General features: G+C 42.9%; 1 protein-coding gene across 9 annotated transcripts in view; it reads left to right on the top strand.

Moving 5' to 3' along the window:
* The window catches only part of CACNA1A (calcium voltage-gated channel subunit alpha1 A), a 691,505-nt gene that overhangs the window by 465,666 nt on the left and 202,221 nt on the right, over positions 1-23,618 (top strand). For all 9 annotated transcript variants that reach the window (XM_073654330.1, XM_073654327.1, XM_073654325.1 and 6 more), the window contains exons 12-24: positions 2,494-2,606; positions 2,785-2,897; positions 3,339-3,470; positions 3,614-3,686; positions 3,769-3,886; positions 4,168-4,235; positions 5,781-5,887; positions 6,026-6,832; positions 8,485-8,897; positions 11,970-12,111; positions 13,619-13,748; positions 19,105-19,164; positions 20,291-20,397. In XM_073654330.1, the coding sequence (XP_073510431.1) occupies positions 2,494-2,606; positions 2,785-2,897; positions 3,339-3,470; positions 3,614-3,686; positions 3,769-3,886; positions 4,168-4,235; positions 5,781-5,887; positions 6,026-6,832; positions 8,485-8,897; positions 11,970-12,111; positions 13,619-13,748; positions 19,105-19,164; positions 20,291-20,397 (2,383 nt within the window). The remainder of the gene's footprint in view (positions 1-2,493; positions 2,607-2,784; positions 2,898-3,338; positions 3,471-3,613; positions 3,687-3,768; positions 3,887-4,167; positions 4,236-5,780; positions 5,888-6,025; positions 6,833-8,484; positions 8,898-11,969; positions 12,112-13,618; positions 13,749-19,104; positions 19,165-20,290; positions 20,398-23,618) is intronic.

The raw sequence follows: 23,618 nt of genomic DNA, 5'->3' as shown, positions 1-23,618 counted from the left end.
ATCGCACCGCTTGCGTGCGGGCATGATCGCAGCACATATAATAGTACGTAGCTGGCCCTATAGGCCCAGGGCGCAGCTACGTACTATCACTGACAAGGTCGTAAAGGGGTTAAATACTTACTGTTTGCTATAGGGAGGTGCCGGTGATATTCACTTGACCTCTTGTGAAGGCTTGGTGTTAGAACCCTCCTGTTTGTTTTTTCCATCTTGTGTTTTGCGGTCACGTGACCATCTGCCTTTATATTCCAGCTCCGCCCTTTTGGCTGTGCTGGACTTCAGTGTTTGGCTGTTTCTCTAGCCAGGTGCTTCTGTGCCTTTCTCTGTCAGTTCGTTTTGTCCTTCTGGGACCTCTAGTACTTTTTTTGTCTGTTTGACATTTTATGTTCTGCAACAACTTCTCTGTTTAGGAGGTGTCCCATTTTTGTCCCAGTCCTTAGTTCTTTTAGGGACCCCTCCCCTTATGCTATAGGTCTTCGTTCAGTCTAGCCGAGGACTAAGGTGGGTCTGTTTGCTAGGAACAGGCAGCCCGCTACATCGTAGGGATTCAGCTTAGTTTTACTGTAGGGACAGTTTTCCCTTATCTTTCCTTAGTACTTGTTGCAGATCATAACACTTGGAGCTGTTGCAGTCTGTTTACTTCCTCTATGGTGCTAAGAGGCCGTGTGTGTAATCTCTCTGAAATCGGATCAAGCTAAGTTACTTTTCCCCGTGTCTGTCTCCCCTTGCTGCCTTTAGTTGTTAGTGGGGACTGACTAGCGCTCATCCCCCCTTCCCTAATCAGGGCCTAGCTCTAGGGGGATACAGGGTTTTAGGCTCCTGATTGGCGATTGGTGAGAAACCAATATAGGGATGGTACGGAAGACAGGGTGATATCAGATCAGCCTAGGAGGTCTCCATCCCCTCTGTCCTTAGTGTCTGGGCTCCCTTCCCCTCATCCCTTCGTGTTGCACTTTGTCTTTCCTACACTGTGCATGACAGATTGACTGCTCCTCAGCGTCCCTCATCTCTGCTGCTCATTCTCCACCCACATAGCCTGATTGACATCTCAGTGTACCTCCTCTCTGCTGATGATTCTCCACCCACCTAGCCTGATTGATAGCTCCTCAGTGTTCTTCCTCTCTGCTGTTCATTTTCCACCCACCTAGCCTGAGTTGACAGCTCTAGAGACTGAATCCATATCTGTGGGTGACATAACATTGCATTGTCTCAAGTGTAGCCTCAGCCTGCTCACAGTATGTAGCAGTGACAGGTCCCAGGGCAACATATTGATCAAAAAGACTGAAACTTTTCTGGCCATATACCATTTATTCCTGTAGCCTAAGACAGCTCATAGAGTATCATGGCTTTCAGTATCACCTCTATGCTGATGACACACAGATCTACCTCTCTGGACCTGATATCACCTTCCTACTAACCAGAATCCCTCAATGTTTGCTGCTATTTCATCCTTCTTCTCTTTTAGATTTCTAAAACTTAACATGGACAAAACAGAATTCATCATCTTTCCACCATCTCACTCAACCCCCCCAACTGACCTATCCATCAAAGTCAATGGCTGCCCACTCTCCCCAGTCCCGTAAGCTCGCTGCCTTGGGGTAACCCTGGACTCTGAACTCTCCTTTAAACCACATATCCAAGCCCTTTCCACTTCCTGCCGACTCCAACTCAAAAATATCTCCCGCATCCACATATTCCTCAGCATACACTCTGCAAAAACACTAGTGCACGCCCTCATCATCTCCCACCTCAACTACTGCAACTTCCTGCTCTGTGGCCTCCCTTCTAACACTCTCACACCCCTCCAATCTATCCTAAACTCTGCTGGCTGACTAATCTACCTGTCCCCCTGCTATTCCCTGGCTTCTCCCCTCTGTCAATCCCTTCACTGGCTCCCCATTACCCAGAGACTCCAGTTGAAAACCCTAAACTTGGCATGCAAAGCCATCCACAGCCAGTCTCCTCCATACATCTGTGACCTAGTCTCCTGGTACTTACTTACCTGCACGCAACCTCCGATCCTCACAAGATCTCCTTCTCAATTCCCCTCTTCTCTCCTCTTCCCACAATAGCGTACATGATTTCTGCCATGCATCTCCCCTACTCACTCTCTACCCCAACATATCAGACTCTAGCCCACCGTGGAAACCTTCAAAATGAACCTGAAGACCGACCTCTTCCAACAAGCGTACAACCTGCAGTAACCACCGCTCCACCATAACGCTGCACGACCAGCTCTACCCTCACCTACTGTATCCTCACCCATCCCTTGTAGACTGTGAGCACTTGCGGGCAGGGTCCTCTCTCTTCCTGTACTAGTTGGTGACTTGTATTGTTTAAGATTATTGTACTTGTTTTTTATTATACATACCCCTTTTCACATGTAAAGTGCCAAGGCGCTATAATAATAAATAATAATATTCTATGTGTAACATATATGGAGTAGTGCAGCCAAAGGATTTCCAATTATGACTTTATTTTTTTGTTTATTTTTAGACTATGCAGAATTCATTTTCCTTGGGCTCTTTATGTCCGAAATGTTTATAAAAATGTACGGTCTTGGAACCAGGCCTTATTTTCATTCATCGTTTAACTGCTTTGACTGTGCCGTAAGTCTATAACAATTACTTTTCTATTTTTTTTCTGATGTCATGTTCACATTTAACATTAAAGTTGAAACGTTTGATAAATTGCCGATGCAGCAATGGTACCATAAAACACGTGTGTTTGGCCCGTTAGCTGAATTGCAATATGAAATGTGTTTAATGCTTCTATCTATGTTATCAGGTTATCACTGGGAGCATCTTTGAGGTAATATGGGCAATGGTGAAGCCCGGAACCTCCTTTGGGATCAGCGTCTTAAGAGCCCTCCGCTTGCTGCGCATATTCAAGGTTACAAAGTAGGTATCAGAGATTCTGATATAAAACATATGCCACAATCTCAATGTGCTGTGAGGGTCCACGGATTTGAAGTAACCATACTCACAGACATTGGTTCTAACATGTGCCCATCCTGAAGTGGTGGTCATTTTACTAGTTTTTGGGGGTCAACATTATCTTTCTCCTTTCTACTCAATTGACATATAAAATGTAAAATCAAATGGGGTATTAGAGTCTTGAACCATGTAAGGTTTGTAGAAAAAGAGAATGGTACCTATCTCAAAGTGTCCTAAAAACATTGGTGGTACAGTTGCTCAGGACTTTCCGTTTCCACAACATTGACCATCAAAAGGACAGGGGGACCAGTTTTGGGATAATGCAGCCCATGTTTCCTGGAAAGTGATCAGAGAAGATAAGAAGGGACCTTATTTTCATCTAGCAACTATGTTTTTCTTCTCCAGGTATTGGGCCTCTCTCCGTAACCTGGTAATCTCATTGCTCAGCTCGATGAAGTCCATCATCAGTTTGCTGTTCCTGCTCTTCCTTTTCATTGTGGTCTTTGCCTTACTGGGGATGCAGCTGTTTGGTGGACAGTAAGTAGTCACTTGTCCCATCTGTGGAGCTCATAATAGGCAATGTTGGACTAAGTTTGAACACTTGTGGGACTCTTTTTCTTGCATGAGATGGATGGCAAGTCGGACACCATTCTCTTCATGTTCTGTGGTTTTGTTTACAGGTTTAATTTCGCTGACAAAACCCCATCTACCAACTTTGATAATTTTCCTGCAGCAATAATGACTGTCTTTCAGGTATGAAATTCTGTAATTTCTCCTCTACCTTTATCTTCAGTCAGGTGAAACTTTACTAACACTTTATACTTTGTAACATCAGATACTGACCGGGGAAGACTGGAACGCAGTAATGTATGATGGCATCAAGTCTCAGGGAGGAGTGAAAACTGGAATGGTGTCCTCTGTCTATTTTATTATCCTCACCCTTTTTGGGAATTGTATCCTTACACTGAGTTCTACAAAATGTCAGATGTGTTTATTGTGAGTCTAAAATTGAGGGTACAAACCAAGGATTATGGCACTCACACTATGCAAAACGTTTGAGTTTGTGCCAAAAGACTTGAGATGCATAGTAGTCTTCAACATTTGCAATGGCCAATTCCATTATACTACAGTGCAATCCTATGGGAAGTTCTGGTAGAAGATAGTCCACCTCCACATAATATATACAAAATAAATGTAAATGGAAACAATATTCTCTTTAACCAGCTCTTTATAGACACACTGCTGAATGTCTTCTTGGCTATCGCTGTGGACAATCTTGCAAATGCTCAGGAGTTGACCAAGGTATGTTGTCATTGATACGTTCTGTTCCTCTCTGAAAAAGGCTGGGTTCACATCACGTCTAGGCTCTCTTTCATGACTCTGTCTGGGGCTTCTCTCTGAATCCTAAGAAATTAGACTTTAACTTCAATGAGGCAAACAGAGTCAAAATATGAAACTTTTGATTCTGGTCGGCCTCCTTTCGGGTGGTGTCTCTCTTTTTAGCTAGACACAATAGGGTAGTAGACTACGCTATGGAAGCCCCAGGATGAAGTGGAGACACGTGTTGTGAATTCGGCTAAAGGCTGGTTTAATGTTATGACCATCAAAGTGAAGAAGTATTGTGGCAAGATTAGTGCAAAATTTACTGAAATAATTGGAGTGCATATTAACCTAACAGTCAGGAAAAAAATCTATATGTTCTTGCTACGAGCAAACTGTACGTTTGCACCATCTTCCATTACTAAATATGGCTTAAGCTACGTCTGCTCAGAAACGATGCCCACTTATCAATTCTCAATCTAATAAGGAAGAAAGTGAAAAAAATTCACGCCAAGCCATCTGCCCTTCCTACTGGTGGTGCAGAGCTCACTGATACTAGCGGGGTTCTATAATAGAGGCCATTTCTTTCCTCCTAAATCTTCCTCCATCACCTGTGAGTGATATTATTGAAAAGTGGAAAGAACCGTCGCAACTCAGCCACGAAGTTCAGACCCCGTAATGTTACAGAGCGGGGGGCCGAGTGCTGAGCAGCAGAGGGCAGAAAAGTCACCAACGCTCTGCTGACGCCATAACTGCAGAGTCCAGACCTCCTCTTGTATCAGCACAAACACTTCGCCCCCGCCGGGAGCTTCATGGCTGAGTAGCTGTATGCAGCCGTACATCACCAAGCACAATGCCGAGCATCGGATGGAGTGCTATAAAGTCGTCACCACTGGACTCTGGAGGAGACGTGTTCTGTGCAGTGATGGATCACACGTCTCTGTCTGATGGAGGAGTCTGGGTTTGGTGATTCCAGGAGCACGTTACCCCCTGACTGCATTGCGCCCACTGTAGATGGTGGAGGAGGTTAATGCTCTGGGCTGTTATCGGGGTTCGGCCTCGACATCTTAGTTCCAGTGAAGGGAAACCTTAATGCTTCAGAATAAAAATTTTAGACAATTGTAGGAACAGTTTGTGGTATGTCCTTTTCTGTTCCCCATGAATGTGTCCAGTGAACAAAGTCAAATCTGTAAAGACATGGTTGGAAGAATTTGGTGTGAAAGAACGTGACCGACCACACAGAGTTGTGACCTCAACCCCAGGCAACACATTTGTCCCTCTCCTCCAGCATCAGTGTCTGACCTCACAAATGCTATACTGGATGAAGGGGCAAAAATTCACACAGACGCCTCCAAAATCTTGTAGAAATCCTTCCCGGAAGAGAAAAATCTGTTATAGCTGCAAAGGGACCGACTGCATATGGAGTTAAAATGGGAAGTCAGAAAAGCTCCGGCAGTGGTAATATGTAGGTGTCAATATTTTTGTCCATATGAATTTATGTTGTGCACAAATTTAAATATATTATAGGATGAGCAGGAGGAAGAGGAGGCAGCTAATCAGAAATTGGCAATGCAGAAAGCAAAAGAGGTGGCAGAAGTCAGTCCCATGTCAACTACCAATATGTCTATAGCAGCGTAAGTACTCGCTCTCCAGTGCCGGTGATTTTTCTTTGCACTTTTCTATATAGTGATTGAACCTGTCTGTCTATCTATTTACCTACGTCATATCAATTTAACTATATCTGTACGTCTATCCACCTATCTATCTTGCAGGAAAGAAAAGCAGAAGAACCAGAAGACCGGTTTGTCTGTTTGGGAGCAACGTACAACTGAGATGCGTCGACAGAACTTGATGAATAGTCGGGAAGCCCTGTACAGTGAAATGGATCCTGAGGAGCGCTGGAAAATGTCATTTCTACGTCCGGATGTCAAGACACATTTAGATCGTCCACTTGTTGTGGACCCCCAAGAAAATCGAAACAACAACACCAATAAAAGTCGACCAGGAGAAAGTAAGACACCTATGGAACAACGTTTATCCCACCAGCGTGCAGAAGACTACCTGCGTAAACAAGCACGGTTTCAGGAGCGGGCAGGCCGAGCATATGACATGGGTCAGGAACCGGGTCGTAGGCCACGGATTAAGGAGCAGGACATTAGTCGTGATAGTCAGGATCTAGGTTTTCAGGAAAGGACAGGAGAAATGGATGGAGGAGTGCGTCCACCACAGGATCCACCCAGGAGACATCGGGGTGGGGGAAGCAAGGAAAGCAGAAGTGGTTCACCACTTCCACGTGGGGATGGAGATCATCGTAGACATAGACAACATCGCAGAACTGGGGAAGATCCTGAGTATTTACCAAGCAGTGGCGGAAGGGGAGGAGCAGGCGGAGGAGAAAGAAGAACACGACATGTGAGAGAGGGAGGGAGGACAAGAGAGGCTGGCGGTGGAGGAGGAGAAAGTGAAGGACCGGACGGTGAAAGGAGAAGGAGGCACCGGCATACTGCACAGTCCACCTATGAAAATGATGTGAAGAGAGATGGAAGAGACGATAGAGAGAGGAGGCATCGGAGACGAAAGTGAGTGTCATGGTGTTATTCTAACACTATGCGTGTAATAGTCATGTATGACGACATAGAACTACATTCAGAAATAACATATACTTTAAGGTGTATCTCCATGTTTAAAATAAGTATACTACACAATAAAGAAGAGCCCAAAAATACTAAAAAGTATGAATAGCCATAGACACACAATTCTTATCTCTGAACTCCCCTGTTATAAAGGCAACTACACACATAAGACTAATGTTGGCTGAACTAATGAATGGGGCTTTCATACTCTCCCCAGGGAGATGACATCAGGATGGGAAGGGAGAGGGGGTGGAGGAGGTTTGGATCCAGCATGTCCAATCTCGGACTGCCGATGTTCCTGTTCTTCCTGAAATAAGCTACTCCCAGCCGTTGTCTCATAAAGAAAGTGGCGAAAAAGAAAGTGGCAAAAGAGACTAAAGCCCCCCGCCCATACAAAATAGATAGTAGTGTGACAAACAATCATTCAGCCAACAGCGGACATGCTGGATCCTTCTCTTCCCCAACATTAACTGTTGGAGAACTGTCAGAAGCTCCCAAATATTTGTCTAATATGTATGGGGGCCTTAGCGCCGAAGAGAAAGACTGAGGTTAGAGATAAAAATTACTTTACTGCACTCTTTGTGTCCACACTTTCAAGTAGTTCATCATCATTTTCTGTTCTCTAAAAAGGTTTTATGAGATGAGTTATGCTCCTTCCTGAAAAGCATCCTGTTTTCAAATCTTAAACCTTTTTTCTGGCTCCAGGGTCCTTATTTCACTTCCGTCACCTAAATGTTTCAAAGGTTATTCTGATGCTCTCTCTTCAGAAGCACACTGGTCCTTAGCCTCCTGGCTTCCTGCTTGCCGGGGGAACAGTGCGCTCCCGAGTGGCTGACAGTGCGCTCCCGAATGACTAACAGTGCGCTCCTGAATGACTGACAATTCAGACCAGTTCTATTGTCGTGCTGCTGGCCCGCATTGTGTACTCTCCCATGTTACAAACAGAGGCAGCTTTTACTCTTAGCATCAGAGGAGCACAAGGACACTGACGATAACAAAATCCAGTGGTCCGGTCAGCTTTGTAGCATTGCTTGTAAACGAACACTCCTTGATAAGGAAAGCGGCTACCTCTGACAGACTACAGAGGTGGCTGGTAACCTAGGAAATGAGGTGTAAACAATAAAATCGAAAAATCCCTCCATTCTTGAGAACAGAGAGGATTTTCAATAAGAAGTAAATACCAAAGTTGCTTCTTTTACAAGTACTTTGCAATTTTTCCCATTTACGATTATGAGAAAGCCCTATAGGTCTCCACATTGTACAGACTGACATAAATTACCATAGACTGAAGAGAAAAAGTCTCCAGTGGCCAGGTCAATTATTTCAGATTGTGCTTTTAATTAAAAGCTTTAGTTCTAGCAATACCATAATAATTTAAATTATAGTGGAGCTGCTATTGGTTTCGCACCCATCCATCCATTATACCAAACAGCTTATACTCTAAATTATAGCATTGGGAGCAGCTGGCGTATTCCTCTTTAGGTCATGCCTAGTAGTATACTGTGTAAAAAAAAAGGAGGATGATGACATTAGGAACCTCAGATATTTTTTATGGAGTTGTCTATTCTTGTCTAACAGTATCATGCTTTTTCTTATAGGGACCCAACAGCCCCTGTTCCCAGTTCAGGCCCAAATCTTTCCACCACCCGTCCAATTCAAGATCGTTCCCGCCAGGAAAACCAAAACCAACAGCCTGAAAATATGGATAACATCCGTAACAACAAGCTGGTAACAACTGAAGCCCCAGCAGTTGGAAGTGGAGGCCTCAACCACAGTACGGCCAAAATGGGCAATCACACCAACTGTGCAAACAACAACAGTGCTCCTACTATGAATTCTGCCCCTAAAAGGACACCTCTTCCCACTAACTCTGGCCCTCCCCCCATGGGACCTGATTCCGGGCAGACACTAAGTAACCCTACTGAAACCAAGGGGACTAAAGCTACAGAGCAGACAACAGTGGATATACCACCACCTTTCCCACCACCAGTGGAAAACGCTGTGGGACAGGGTAATGTCTCCCCACCACTTGGGGCATTTTTATCTCATGGACTACTTTCTAAAAAATCTGTTTTAGTTTCACTATTTTTATTAAAAATCAGATAGTGTATCAGAAATATTTACCCTTCCCCCCAGTGAAAAACATGATGGGGTTATAAAACACCATTACAACTAAACCTAGCCGTGGGCTGCCCTACATATTTATTAATGTGCGTGTTTATTTTAGTAGGAAGTGCTGAAGTAACCCCCACCTCCCAAAAAACACCCTCATCCAGTATCTATTATGTCGACAGAGTAATACTCTGAGTGGGTGGAGAAAGCAGGACTCACAGGCTTACTCAGAATGGGTGGAGAAAGCAGGACTCACAGGCTTTCTCTGAGTGGGTGGAGAAAGCAGGACTCACAGGCTTTCTCCATAAGTGGACAGGAAACACAGGACTTATAGACTATTGCTATAAGTGAAAGGGAAAAGCAGGACTCACAGGCTCAATCTGAGTGGGTGGAGAAACCAGGACTCACAGGCTTTCTCTGAGTGGGTGGAGAAAGCTGGACTCACAGGCTTTCTCCATAAGTGGACAGGAAACACAGGACTTATAGACTATTGCTATAAGTGGGAGGGAAAAGCAGGACTCACAGGCTCACTCTGAACAGGACCTACCATAAATATACTTATGGTGTAGGGGGTATTATGATTACAAGGACGTGTATATGGGAGGGTTGCTTCCCCTTTACTGTGCATATCCATAAGGTAAGCAGTACTCAAGTGAAGGTTGGCAGTCTAACTGTCCCTTTACTTTGTGATATATGAGGCTCATTAGTGCAGAGCACTGAGAGGAGCACTGGGCTACTTTTTGCAAGCTATGCATATTTGAGGCGTAGTAAATATTCTGCAGTAATTGTAGGGAGCTTGAACACAGCGTCACATTGCTTTTTGGAGAAGAATCTATTTTCGGTTTGTTTTTTAAAATAGAAGACATAAAATATAATGTGCAGGATTGTTAATGAGCAACACTATTATGACAGCCCTATATCATGGCACGCATGTGGTCTGCAGGTGCGAGACTGCTATATACCCAAACTACAGTCACATGGATGTTACACTTAGTGTTTGTTCGCAGGGTGTTTTTTTTATGGCTCTGCTTCAAAATCCACATTAAAAAAATGCTTTCGATACCCTTTGATGTGGATTTGGAAATAGAGCCAATTCAATATGCACTTAAAAAAACTCAGTGTGAACATATCCATCAACTCGGCCATATTACACATATTAAAGCTGGCTTCTCATGTAGTCGTAGTGCGACTGTCCGCTGGTACATAAGGGGGATACATTGCAAAATCCACACAACTTTTATGTTTGATGGACACTGCAAACTGTAGTGTGAAAAGACTCTTAAAGGGAATCTGTCAGTAGGATCAACCCTACTAAGTCGTCTATATGGGCATGTAGGTCATAAAAAGTTCAATAACATGATACCTTGATATCTGTGATACGATGTCTTATTCCAGAGATATTCACGTTTTTCCTTATGTGTAAATGAGCTGTTAAGATCTCTGGGCCGGACACAGATCTCCTGGGAATCTACCTCCGGAGATTATTATAAATAAAAGGGGACATTACCAGTGTGAGACATGTAATGACTGACAGTCTGCTCTCCTGATCTACATATATCTGACATTGATAACGTCTCCTTTAATTTATAATAATCTCTGAAGGCAGATTATAAGGGAGATCTATGTCCGGCCCATAGATCTTAACAGCTCATTTACATATTATGAAAAAAGTGGATTTCTCTGGAATAAGACATCGGATCACAGATATCAAGGTATCATTTGATTCAGCTTTCTATCACCTGCATGTCCATATAGACGGCTTAGGAGGGGTGATCCTACTGACAGCTTGTCTGAGAAAATTAAGCATTTTATTGAAGCAAGTCAGAGATAAAGTGGCACAGGACAGGAGAAGTCTCACAAGGGCTGATTATTCGCATAGCAGAATGAAGGTCAGAATGTAAGATGAATTGCATTATAACCAGCGAATGTTACCCAAATCAGGTCACTCGCCCAAAATTAGTAACACGGGAAGAAATCAGCCACTCAAATATTCATACTATCTTAAGGTGGGACAGAGATGCCAATCATCAATTATATCACAGAGGAGCAGTGGGGGGGGTATACGTAATATAACTAGGACAAGCAGTCAGGTAGATGGAGTTCTGTAGAACATTTCTGTGTATGTAATACATTTACTGCTTAGCTTGGGGTCAAAACTATTGTTATCTCTGCCCAAACTTCATATCCAACAATAGACCCTGCTGGCTCACAAAAGGATCAGGCGTTGAAATTCCAAATGTCTGATGGATCTATTGACTCTCCCCTGACAGATAACGCTGGGGGAGAGACGGGAGGTCCCTATACACATAAGATGGTGGGCCAGACCCAATGAAGTCGGCCAATTTTCTTCTAGTGTTAATGTGGGCCTTTAGGTTAGGGTCAGAGCTAGTGGTCCATGTGTGTCCAGTGTGTGGTCAAGTTGACAATCGCGTGGCTGTCACATAGATTATAGAGAAACGTGTGTAAATTGTTTACTTACTGATTATGGGAGGTTTATTTGACACAATTTTTCCTTAATTACACACATTTCCGTGTAATCTGTTTGACAGCCGCCACAAGTGTCAGGTATCTGACGCTACCATCAGGCTGTATGTTCTTCACCAAGGGTGTGTTTCACATTTTATCAATACAGCAGAATTGTGATTGCATCTCTGAATTTAGCATTTCCATCGACAATCCATAGACAGTGAATATAGGGATCCCTTGTCCTACTGCATATACATAGAGGACAAGTGCCCTCTCCTACACCATTCTGCAAAAAAGGGGGTGTCCCAATGGTTAGAGCCCAACAGATTTACCAGTGGATAAAAGCTCTTTATAACTGAAACGAGGTTTCTCTGTATGGGATTGTAGAAATATAATGATAAGGTGGAGTAATTGGTGTGTAATTCACACTGTAAAAAGGGTGGTGATGTGATCTACACTTTCTTTCTAGACCTCTGAAAGTTTCAATCTCTCTTTCTTCCCATAGTCAACAAGGCGGTGGCCGTGTCTCCTCTACCTCAGAAAGAGGATGAGAAGAAAGAGGAGGAAGAAGAGGATGAAGATGAAGGGAAGGGACCTAAGCCGATGCCCCCATACAGCTCTATGTTTATCTTATCCACTACTAATCCGTGAGTGCAGATTTTTTTTTCTGTCCCGTCTCTTACCCCTTGTTTGACATCATCAGTAAATTTGTAGAGAGATGGATATACTGCCCCTCGAAGACACGTGTATTGTTGTAATGTGTATTGTGACATGCGCTATTGGTGATAGTATTGTGTTCTGCCCAACAGTAGGAAGAGTAAGGGTTAATGTTTGGGACTGACCCAGAGTAAGGTGATTAGGTTAAGGGACAGAGACAATTTCCTATCGAGATGTCAGATAGGACCCAGACCTAAGAAGCAGACCTAAGGTCTGACCACTCAGCAGAGCTGCATGACATGGGTGTCCCTAATGTAAGTGGAGATAAAATCAGAGGACAGCGTGATCCTGAGTAGCGAGAGAGAGAGAGAGAGAGAGAGAGAGAGAGCGAGAGAGAGTGATCAAAGGACAGAGTGATCAACTGGAGACAGGACGCCTAGCAGTACGGCCCCGAGTTTATAACTCAGAGCGGTAATGAACCAGGACGAAACAGAGAAGTGAGACGAGGAGTGTGCGCTGGACGGGAGTTCCAAGGCATCAGAAGCAGAGGAGCTAAGTACCAGCCATATTGGCAACCTAGTTCCTTTAAGAGGAATAGAGGACGAGGAACTGCGGGTTAAGAATACGACTCTCACTTACTGGACTGTAGTACTGAGCTGAGTTGTGGTGAAGGCAGGTGAACCAGTGGAGACAGAGACCAAGCAAGTTAAGATAAAGGAACTGAGACTGTGTGTGAAAATGTTCCGTAATGTGAAGGAAACATTTGTCAAGCTATGTAGCCGCTATCATTTGTACATAACCTCCACCAAGCTGTTGTTAAGTAAAAAAATTATTTTTGACTGGTGGTCTCCCTCATTGAAGTCCTCAACATCTGGTCCTGGCCAACCCAAGCCATTGGTAACATGCTGCCTGCAAGGGCATGGTGCCCCCATAGCACAAGTACACACAAACAGCCAGGACCCCCACCTTTATGTAATGTGCCGGGGTGTAAGAGATGAGACCCTCGCCCACGGCTACCGCCGTGCGCCACGTTACAAATTTTCCTGTAAAATATTTCCTGATTATAATTTGCAAATTTGCTCTAAGTCAGGAGAATCCAAAAGCTGATTGGTGGCTGTAGAGCTCCATCCTCATGGCTGAGGGAATCCACACATCACTCTCTGCACCTTATATTAGAAAAGGATGAAATGCACCTGGCACCTGAAAGAGGACCCCATTTAGATTTTGACTTTGGGGACTTCTCTTCTCCCCTCACACATCTGATTGATGGCTAGTATGCAAAAATTGAATTTCAATACTTCTAAACAAATACCTGGAATAATCTTATCGTAGATGTACAGAATATCCTTATAGAATACTATAATATAGATGTACATCTTGCTTGGGCAACTTCATATGGGGTCACCTAAATGTTGTGCGGGTTCCTTTGCAGGAATTCCCACTTTTCTTGGGCATGTGATATAATGTTTTACATACTGTTTCTTCTCTCTATTTCAGTCTTCGCCGCTTGTGTCACTACATAGTCACCCTGCGATACTTTGAGATGTGCATCCTTTTAGTCATTGCCATGAGCAGCATAGCCCTCGCTGCAGAGGACCCCGTATATCCCGAAGCCACGAGAAACAATGTGGGTGACAGACTCGCTTGATCCTCATACCTGTGTGTTGTGTGTGCATATATATATATATATATATATATATATATATATAAATATATATATATATATTGTGTGTATAAGATCTGCAGCCCATTACTGGCTGTTATATCTCCTGTCCTAATTTAGAAAGAGCTCCCTAGGGAGCTTTGAGAGCAAAGGGAAAGAATAGCTAATGCTGGAGATGTACATGAGATAAGCATTCAGGCAACAGATAAGGCTCATGAATCACAAAATCAACTGGGCGTACATGCTTATTGGTGACCATCTAAAGTTCGGTCCCCTGAGCCAAGTGGGTGGGATTAGCAATCTGCTGTCCAACTGCAGACAGGGCTGTCACGCAAGGTGTGGGAAAGACTAAGTGCAACACGAAGGGATGAAGAGAAGGAAGCCCAGACACTAGGGAAAGGGGGGAGTGGAGACCTCCTAGTCTGATCTGATATCACTCTGTCTCCCCTTTCGTCCGTATATTGGTTCCTCACTAATCGCCGTACAGGAACCTAAACCCTGTGTTTCCCTAGATCATGGCCCTGAATAGGGAAGGGGGGATGGGATGAGCACTAGTCAGTCCCCACTAACAACTAAAGACAACAAGGGAGACAAACACCCGGGAAAGTAACTTAGCTTGAGCCGAGAGATTACACACACGTCCTTTTAGCACCACAGAGGAAGTAAACAGGCTACAATAGCTCCAAGCCTTAACAAGGAAACATGTGAATATCACCGGCACCTCCCTATAGCAAACAGAAAGTATTTAAACACCCCAGACCTGGGTGTCAATTAGCAGGAGGGAGGTAGCCGCTGGGTCCTAGAGTGAGGCAGATATAAGAAGTTCTCTGTAATGCCAAACGAAGAGATCTCCTGCAACCAACTGCAGGGTGACTGTCCGTCACATCTCACACACCCGTGACAAAGGCAGAGGGGAGAGGCTCCTGCTGCAGCCAGTCGTCTTACAGTCATATACTGGACAGTCAGGAGGAGTAGAGAGGTGTGGCTGCGATACAGAGACAGATTTCTTTATAAATGTCTTAGTTTTAATTGTAATATGAGACAAAATAAGATAAAAAATAGTTGATTAATGGAGAAATTTCAGGGGTTTGTTTGTATTAGTTGTCCATTTTCTGCAGTTAGTGTTCCTTTAAGGTTATAAAAATAAGAAACTAAGCTTAAACAGGCATGCTAGATGATCCATCTTTTCTTAAAGGGAATATGTCATCAGTTTTTTGCTATGTAATCCGACAGCAAAATGGTGTAGGGGCAGAGACCCTGGTTCTAGCGATGTATTACTTACTTTACTGGGTGCAGTAGTCGTCATAAAATTTTCCTTGCTGCTGATCTAGCAGAGCTCGGAATGTTGAGCTCTGTATAACCCCGCCCACATCACTGATTGGCTGCTTATATACTTTGTATAAGCAGAAAGCTGCTAATCAGTAGTGGGAGAATGGTTGGACTAGAAGGCATGAGGGCACTTGTCTTATGGTGATAATCTCCTACTGATAAAACACTGAATGTATTGAAATAGCAGAACACAGCTCAGTAAGTGATACAACTCTGGAATCAGGGTATCTATCCCTACATCATGGTACTCTCGGATTACAAAGCAAAAACCTGCTGACAGATTCCCTTTATATATGTCAGTGGTATGATACAAACTGGCAGTGAGAATCTCCGTGAATAGCAGACGCTTCAAGTGCGGACCCCATAAGGCTGGGATATAAGCAGCGGTAATAAAATGCTGAATAAAAATATGGTGATATGAGGATGTAAAAAGTTAAAAAATAAGAAACTCTACATATGTAAAGGTTATTCACTCGCTGTGATGTGTTTTGTCTCCTGAAGTAAAGAGGATAGGGCATGTTAAAACTCAATAAACCTGATCCTGTTTCATTGGTGTCCACTGTTGGAGGACTGTTGGGCTGCCCCATAGTTGGTGAATCCCTTTAAAGATACTCGGATCTTCTGTCTGGAGGGGCTTGTCTCACAAACAAAGTACATTTTAATTAATAGATCTTTAATAAAATAAACACATAATCACAAATGGGACCTTCTGGAATAATATAATATGTTATGTAAGAGCAGTAAAAAGCATGTGGCCCAATGACCTAATTTAAATACGTAATCACAAAGGATCAAAAGCCTTGAATTAATAAATAATATAAGTAATAAAGTATGATGCCAACAGAAGAGCCCCCAAACACAGTATGATATCCCCACAGTACCCTTCACACGCATGGTATGAAGACCCTACTGTACTTCCGTCAGCACAATATGATGCCCCCTGTGATCCCCACACAGCCCTCCATACCGTATAATGGGCCCCACACATAGTCCTTCATACAGTATTTTGGGCCCCACATAGTCCTACATACAGTATAATGGGCCCCACATAGTGCTCCATACAGTATAATGGACCCCACATAGTCCTCCATACAGTATAATGGCCCCACATAGTCCTCCATACAGTATAATGGGCCCCACATAGTGCTCCATACAGTATAATGGGCCCCACATAGTCCTCCATACAGTATAATGGACCCCACATAGTCCTCCATACAGTATAATGGCCCCACATAGTGCTCCATACAGTATAATGGTCCCACATAGTGCTCTATACAGTATAATGGGCCCCACATAGTGCTCTATACAGTATAATGGCCCCACATAGTCCTCCATACAGTATAATGGCCCCACATAGTCCTCCATACAGTATAATGGCCTCACATAGTCCTCCATATAGAATAATGGCCCCACATAGTCCTCCATACAGTATAATGGGCCCCACATAGTGCTCCATACAGTATAATGGGCTCCACATAGTGCTCCATACAGTATAATGGGCCCCACATAGTGCTCTACACAGTATAATGGGCCCCACAAAGTCCTCCATTCAGTATAATGGGTCCACATAGTCCTCCATACAGTATAATGGGCCCCACATAGTGCTCCATACAGTATAATGGGCCCCACATAGTGCTCCATACCGTATAATGGGCCCCACACATAGTCCTTCATACAGTATAATGGGCCCCACATAGTGCTCCATACAGTATTTTGGGCCCCACATAGTGCTCCATACAGTATAATGGACCCCACATAGTCCTCCATACAGTATAATGGCCCCACATAGTCCTCCATACAGTATAATGGGCCCCACATAGTGCTCTATACAGTATAATGGGCCCCACATAGTCCTCCATACAGTATAATGGACCCCACATAGTCCTCCATACAGTATAATGGCCCAACATAGTGCTCCATACAGTATAATGGTCCCACATAGTGCTCTATACAGTATAATGGGCCCCACATAGTGCTCTATACAGTATAATGGCCCCACATAGTCCTCCATACAGTATAATGGCCCCACATAGTCCTCCATACAGTATAATGGCCTCACATAGTCCTCCATATAGAATAATGGCCCCACATAGTCCTCCATACTGTATAATGGGCCCCACATAGTGCTCCATACAGTATAATGGGCTCCACATAGTGCTCCATAAAGTATAATGGGCCCCACATAGTGCTCCACACAGTATAATGGGCCCTACATAGTCCTCCATACAGTATAATGGCCCCACATAGTCCTCCATACAGTATATTGGCCCCACATAGTGCTCCACACAGTATAATGGGCCCCACATAGTGCTCCATACAATATAATGGGCCCCACATAGTCCTCCATACAGAATAATGGGCCCCACATAGTCCTCCATACAGTATAATGGGCTCCACATAGTGCTCCATACAGTATAATGGGCCACACATAGTGCTCCATACAGTATTTTGGGCCCCACATAGTCCTCCATACAGTATAATGGGCCCCACATAGTCCTCCATATAATATTTTGGGCCCCACGTAGTGCTCCATACAGTATAATGGGCCCCACATAGTGCTCTACACAGTATAATGGGCCCCACATAGTCCTCCATACAGTATAATGGGTCCACATAGTCCTCCATACAGTATAATGGGCCCCACATAGTGCTCCATACAGTATAATGGGCCCTACATAGTCCTCCATACAGTATAATGGCCTCACATAGTCCTCCATATAGAATAATGGCCCCACATAGTCCTCCATACAGTATAATGGCCCCACATAGTCCTCCATACAGTATAATGGCCCCACATAGTCCTCCATACAGAATAATGGCCCCACATAGTCCTCCATACAGTATAATAGGCCTTACATAGTCCTCCATACAGAATAATGACCCCACATAGTCCTCCATACTGTATAATGGGCCCCACATAGTCCTCCATACTGTATAATGGGCCCCACATAGTGCTCCACACAGTATAATGGGCTCCACATAGTGCTCGATACAGTATAATGGGCCCCACATAGTCCTCCATACAGTATAATGGGCCACACATAGTGCTCCATCCAGTATTTTGGGCCACACATAGTCCTCCATACAGTATAATGGACCCCACATAGTCCTCCATACAGTATAATAGCCCCACATAGTGCTCCATACAGTATAATGGGCCCAGCCCCATGTTGTCCTCCATATAGTATAATGGAGGGGCAGTGCTGGCGTTACGGGCCAAATATAATCCCCCTGCAGGCCAGAGTTTGACGTGTGTGAACTAGGACATAAATGGAGGCCCTACTTTAAGCTTTGCTATGGCACCTTGCTTCCTCTATATTTATGTTATCTGACAGCTATAATAAGAATGATGAGTGTGATATAAGTGAAGCGGAGGGCCGTTCAGCTTGAGGTAACAGCCCAGGAGAGCTGGCAATAATATAAGAGAAGCATCATAATGGGATGGTGAAAGGCTATAGTGGGGTCATGTTTTCCTCAACCACTGAGAACCATCACATCATGTGAGAACTGTTTCTAGTGATTGCAGTAATATTCGTACTTTATCGCGAATAACTGATTACGGGGGAAGGGGGGTGAATATGTGAGATTATGGGTGAAAACCCGGCATGTACAGGGTAAATGTTGCTCCGCGCAAAAAGATGGTGGTGCATTGTGCGAGTTGCGCTGACAGCCCGTTAATCGCGCTGACAGCCCGTTAATCACACCGCCCTCCTGCAGCCATGCTTACTTTGCAATTCCTCTCTCTTTATACACGGTGGACAGTTCCCGCAGGGGGAAGGGGGGTGAACAGGAGAGGAGGAGATGGAGGGAGGAGAGTGGAGGCTGATTGAAATAATGGGAACATTGGTCCCAGTGGGACGAATGAAGCAGAATGTGTGTGTATAAATAGCACTTTATAGTGGTGATATATAAAGACATATACTTCATATGACTCGCTTGCTATTTGTACACAGAGCTTTATTTTAATCGCATTTTTTTTTTCTATCTGCAGGTCCTACGTTATTTTGACTATGTCTTCACTGGTGTCTTCACCTTTGAAATGGTTATCAAGGTAGGAGCAAAGACAATGATGACGGATTAAAGTATTATCAGGAGTAGGCAATGGTTAAAGGGGTTTTCCATTGAACAAAGTTCATTTTAATCCATACATCTTGGAATAATAATAATTTCCACAACTGCATGTACCGTATTTAAAAAAAAAATTTCCTGTGCTGTAATAGAAGATTATCTCGGCACAGGAACATTTTTCTTTAAATACATCCAATTGTGAACATTATCATTATTCCAAGACCTATTGATTAAAATTAACTTTGTTCACGGGAAAACCCCTTTAATGTAACTTCTTAACAAGAAATTAAACTGTTCCACACGTCTCAGCCATTTTATGGCCATTTTGGATGTCCCTTGAGATGCTTAGGAATTCATAGACATTGGTGGCATTGAAGACAACATCCCTAAAAGTTCCAGTCTATTAATGAAATTAATGCGTTTTTGCAGCTTTTTTTATGCAAATTTTAAGCTGTGTTTTACAGTGCCAGAAAAGTCTATGAGATTTCAGAAATCTCATGCACACGCATTGTTTTATTTTCTGACTGATTTGAAAAACTGCCGCGTTTTTGCAAAATGCAGCATGTCCCTTCTTTCAGCGTCAAAAACACAGGTATCAGGTTTTGCTGTGTTTTTAGTGCAAAAACCTGAGTAAGTTGAATCATGTTTTTTTTTTATGCGCTAAACTTTATCAGCATGTACAAGAAACAAATGTACACTGACAAAAACACAGGAGGAAAAAACACAGCAAAAACTGCTTTTTTTTTTACGCTGCTTCTTTACTGCCAAGGGAGCAGGTTTTGGCTGCGGACAAAAACAGCAAAAACGCAACGTGTGAACATAGCCTTATACAGAGGTTTTTTTTATGTGAATTTTGTAGCAGATTCTGCTCCAAGATTCAAATAAAAAAAAATGTAAATAATTTTTTAACACATTTTCTATTGATTTCAAAGGGAAAATTCACTTAAGGTGCACAAAATGCTGTTTTTTTTTTCAGTGTGAAAAAAACACAGCATGTTAATTCTTGAGGCATTTGTACCAAAATGTTGTGAAAATGCCCCATACACAAAAACCATGGATAAAATCTGTCCCAGAAAACAAGGCTTTAATCTTCCTATTATTCTCCTTAGATGGTGGATCTGGGCCTCATTCTGCACCAGGGATCGTATTTCAGAGATTTATGGAATATTCTTGACTTTATTGTCGTTTGTGGCGCTCTTGTGGCTTTTGCATTTTCGTAAGTAACCAATCTCCTCCATGCCTCGTGTATAGAGAGTGTTTTCCATCTATCTAGCTGCATCTAAAATAAACATAAGGCCGTGTCTAATTCTGCTGATGAATATTTCCTGGAAATTGTAGAGATACATTGTGTCTTATGTGCAGATGGTGCAGGATGACTGACAATGGTTTGGGTTTATTCACACGCAGCCGTCGCTTTGCATTTTTTGCCGGGATTTTACATATTTTTCAGAAAATTGTAGTAAATTTGCATTGAGTGATTAAACACTCTGATCAATGTGTAAATCAGCAAAGTGATTGTAATTGTAACTGATAGTTTAAAGGGATATTACTGTGTCCATAAGATTAATAGATGGCACATTACAAGGATATGCCATTACTTTATGCTTAGTGCGAGTTGGACCTCTCGGACTACCCCACTCACGCTGGGGTCGAAGGGCTCGGCACTAGCCAAGAGTCTAATAATCCAGCTGTGCAGGGATCCCATTCATAGCATGTGGTCAGGGCACTGCTATGCAGTGGAAAACAGTAAAGGGGGATGGAGTGCTTTCTTCTCAGGACTGGTGGGAGTCCCAAAGATTGGACCTCATACAATTATTTAGTCATCTGTTTATAAGATGCCAAAATCCCTTTAGGTGCAATATCTTAATGATTAATTAGAGGGATGTCCATCTTATTGGTGCCCTATTCTGAGTGTAAACCCAGCCTAAATTATGAGGTTCTCCATGTTCTGTAAAGGTAACTTATTTATTGGCACAAGCCTGTAGTCTAATGCGGTCATTGCCGCTGCTTTGTGGTCCATGGAGAGTGGTCCCTGTTAAATAATCAAATATTAATATTTGGAGTATCGCATCTGGTAAGAAGTCCTGAATAAATAAATATACAAAATAAGTATATTTAACAGTCCCGTAGCAATTTCCCATAGGTGGTGTGAATCTCTTTACGCAGCCACCACTGTGTTAATAGCAAGTTACTAGGTGGGTCACATCACTTGTTAAGGATAAAGAGGAGGAACAGGTGCTGGGTCCTTCAGTGAACGGCTAAGAAATGGTCTGCTTCATTTTAATGTTCTCCTACATAAACTCTGCTGCTTGTAGAAAGGTTTAATAGCGAAGCACGAGACTTGAGTCATCTCACAGAATCTCAGCAGAGGAAGGACAAGACTGCCAACATCCTGTCACTTCTCCTTATTCCATTCAGTGGGGGGATGGGCTCGGATCCTCTTTAAACAATATTCACTGATTACATTAAATGACTACAGTGAAGCACATTCTCCATGCAACTGAGTCTATTGCTAATTTTGATGGCGTATCGGCAGTGTGCATTTACTGACGAGACCAAGAATATCTATTTTCTGATTGTGCTCACAGTTTTGATAATTACCATGATTATTTATGTTCAGATATTTGCTCTAATTGACCTATGATATATATATAGTAAAATCCTAAGATCATGTAATAATAGAAAGCTACAGAATTGTCTCAGCACCTTTTCATGTGACCTCCTAATACAAGGACTCCCGACTATTTATTTCAAACAGTGCACTGTCTCCTACAAACTCTTCTGAACGTCTCTGTCCTGCACATGTTCTCTGCTTTCTCAAATCAGGGTTCACATGACATTAGAAGATTAAGTTATGTATAGTAGATATTGGCTTCTTTCCCCATAGGATATTCATTGTCTACGTTATATATTACATGCATATTTAGGATTAGGAATTAACACTTTCTTGCAGTCATGGCCAAAGGTTTTGAGACTGACACAATTTCTACGTTTTTGTTTGTCCTTCTGCTTTTTGAGGATTGACCACAGGTTCTCAATAGTATTGAGATCTTGGCAGTTTCCTGGCCAAGGACACAAAATGTCAATGTTTTGTTCCAAGCCACTTAGTTATCACTTTTGTTTTCTGACATGGTCTCCATCATCTTGGAAAAAGCATTGATCATCACCAAATTGCTCCTGGATCAGTGGGAGAATTTGCTCTTGGAGGAGGTTTAGATCTCATTCTTTATTCACGTGTGCCCCCCTCCATAGATGAAAAGCCCCTATACATGAATCGTCTAAGGAGGCTTTAATGTTGGCAGACACAGGACTCATGGTAGCGCCCCTTTTCTTGTCCAGACATTCATTTTTACAGATGTCCTAAACAGTCTGAAAGGGGCTTCATCAGAGAAAATAACTTTACCGCCGTCCTCTGCTGTCCAATCACTGTACTTCCGGCTGAACGCTAGTCTGTCATTCATGTTCTTCTAGGAGAGAAGTGGCTTCTTTGTTGCCCGTTTTGACACCAAGCTAGACTCCAAAATCCTTCACCTCACATTGTGTGCAGATCCACTCATACCTGTCTGCTGCCATTCCCAAGCAGTCTCTGCACTGGAGTTGAACTGATCCTGTAGCTGAATCTTCTTTAGCATACGTCCCTGGCACCTGTTGGAATTTATTAGGTGCATTGAAGTCTTTTTCATAGCAATTAAAGCTCTCTCTGAAGATCTTGAAGATCCGATAAATGGTTGATATAGTGACTATCTTACAAACAGCAATGCCCTTGCCTGTAAAGCCCCTTTGATGCAAAACAATGATAACTGCACGGTTTCCTTGGAGGTAACCATGGTTGACAGAAGAAAACAATGATTTCAAGCACCAACCCAAATTTACTGCAACCAGTCCGATCAATATGAGATAGCGATATCAGCTGCCTTGTCCTCGTTAAAACTTTCCCCTGAGCTAATGATAAGATCAATAAATGATGTAAGCATATCATTTTGTGGCAGTTTTGAAATTAAGTGGAAATGTTTTTTTGTGATTAAGTTCATTTTAATGGCAAGGAATGTCTTTGCAATTTTTTTCAATTAATCTGATCAATCTTCATAACAATTTAGAGTTAAAGCAAATTGCCATTATAAAAACTGAAGCAGTAAACTTTATAAAAAACAAAATTCATGTCAGTCTCAAAACTTTTTCCAAGACTGTATAGTTTCTTAAAGATTTCCGATCAACACACCCTCTCTAATAATCTTTTTTTAAAAATACAGTTACTTTACAAAATATTGCAGAAATTATGAGGTCTAATTATCTACACTGCTTCTTGATGAACAGTGCTCTGCTACAATTTGTGCATGCACCAAATATATATTTATAGCTGCATAATACGGGGCTTTGCTGCTAAAACAGATATGGGTCGCAAAGGTGAGACTCACATCTAACAGACAATTATAGCAT

This window comes from Phyllobates terribilis, unplaced genomic scaffold, assembly GCF_046119375.1.
Source record: "Phyllobates terribilis strain yellow unplaced genomic scaffold, ASM4611937v1 Scaffold_11__3_contigs__length_659146591, whole genome shotgun sequence".
Taxonomy (NCBI): Eukaryota; Metazoa; Chordata; class Amphibia; order Anura; family Dendrobatidae; genus Phyllobates; species Phyllobates terribilis.
The sequence above is the reverse complement of the archived record's forward strand: the minus strand, read 5'-3'. Positions and strand labels throughout refer to the sequence as shown.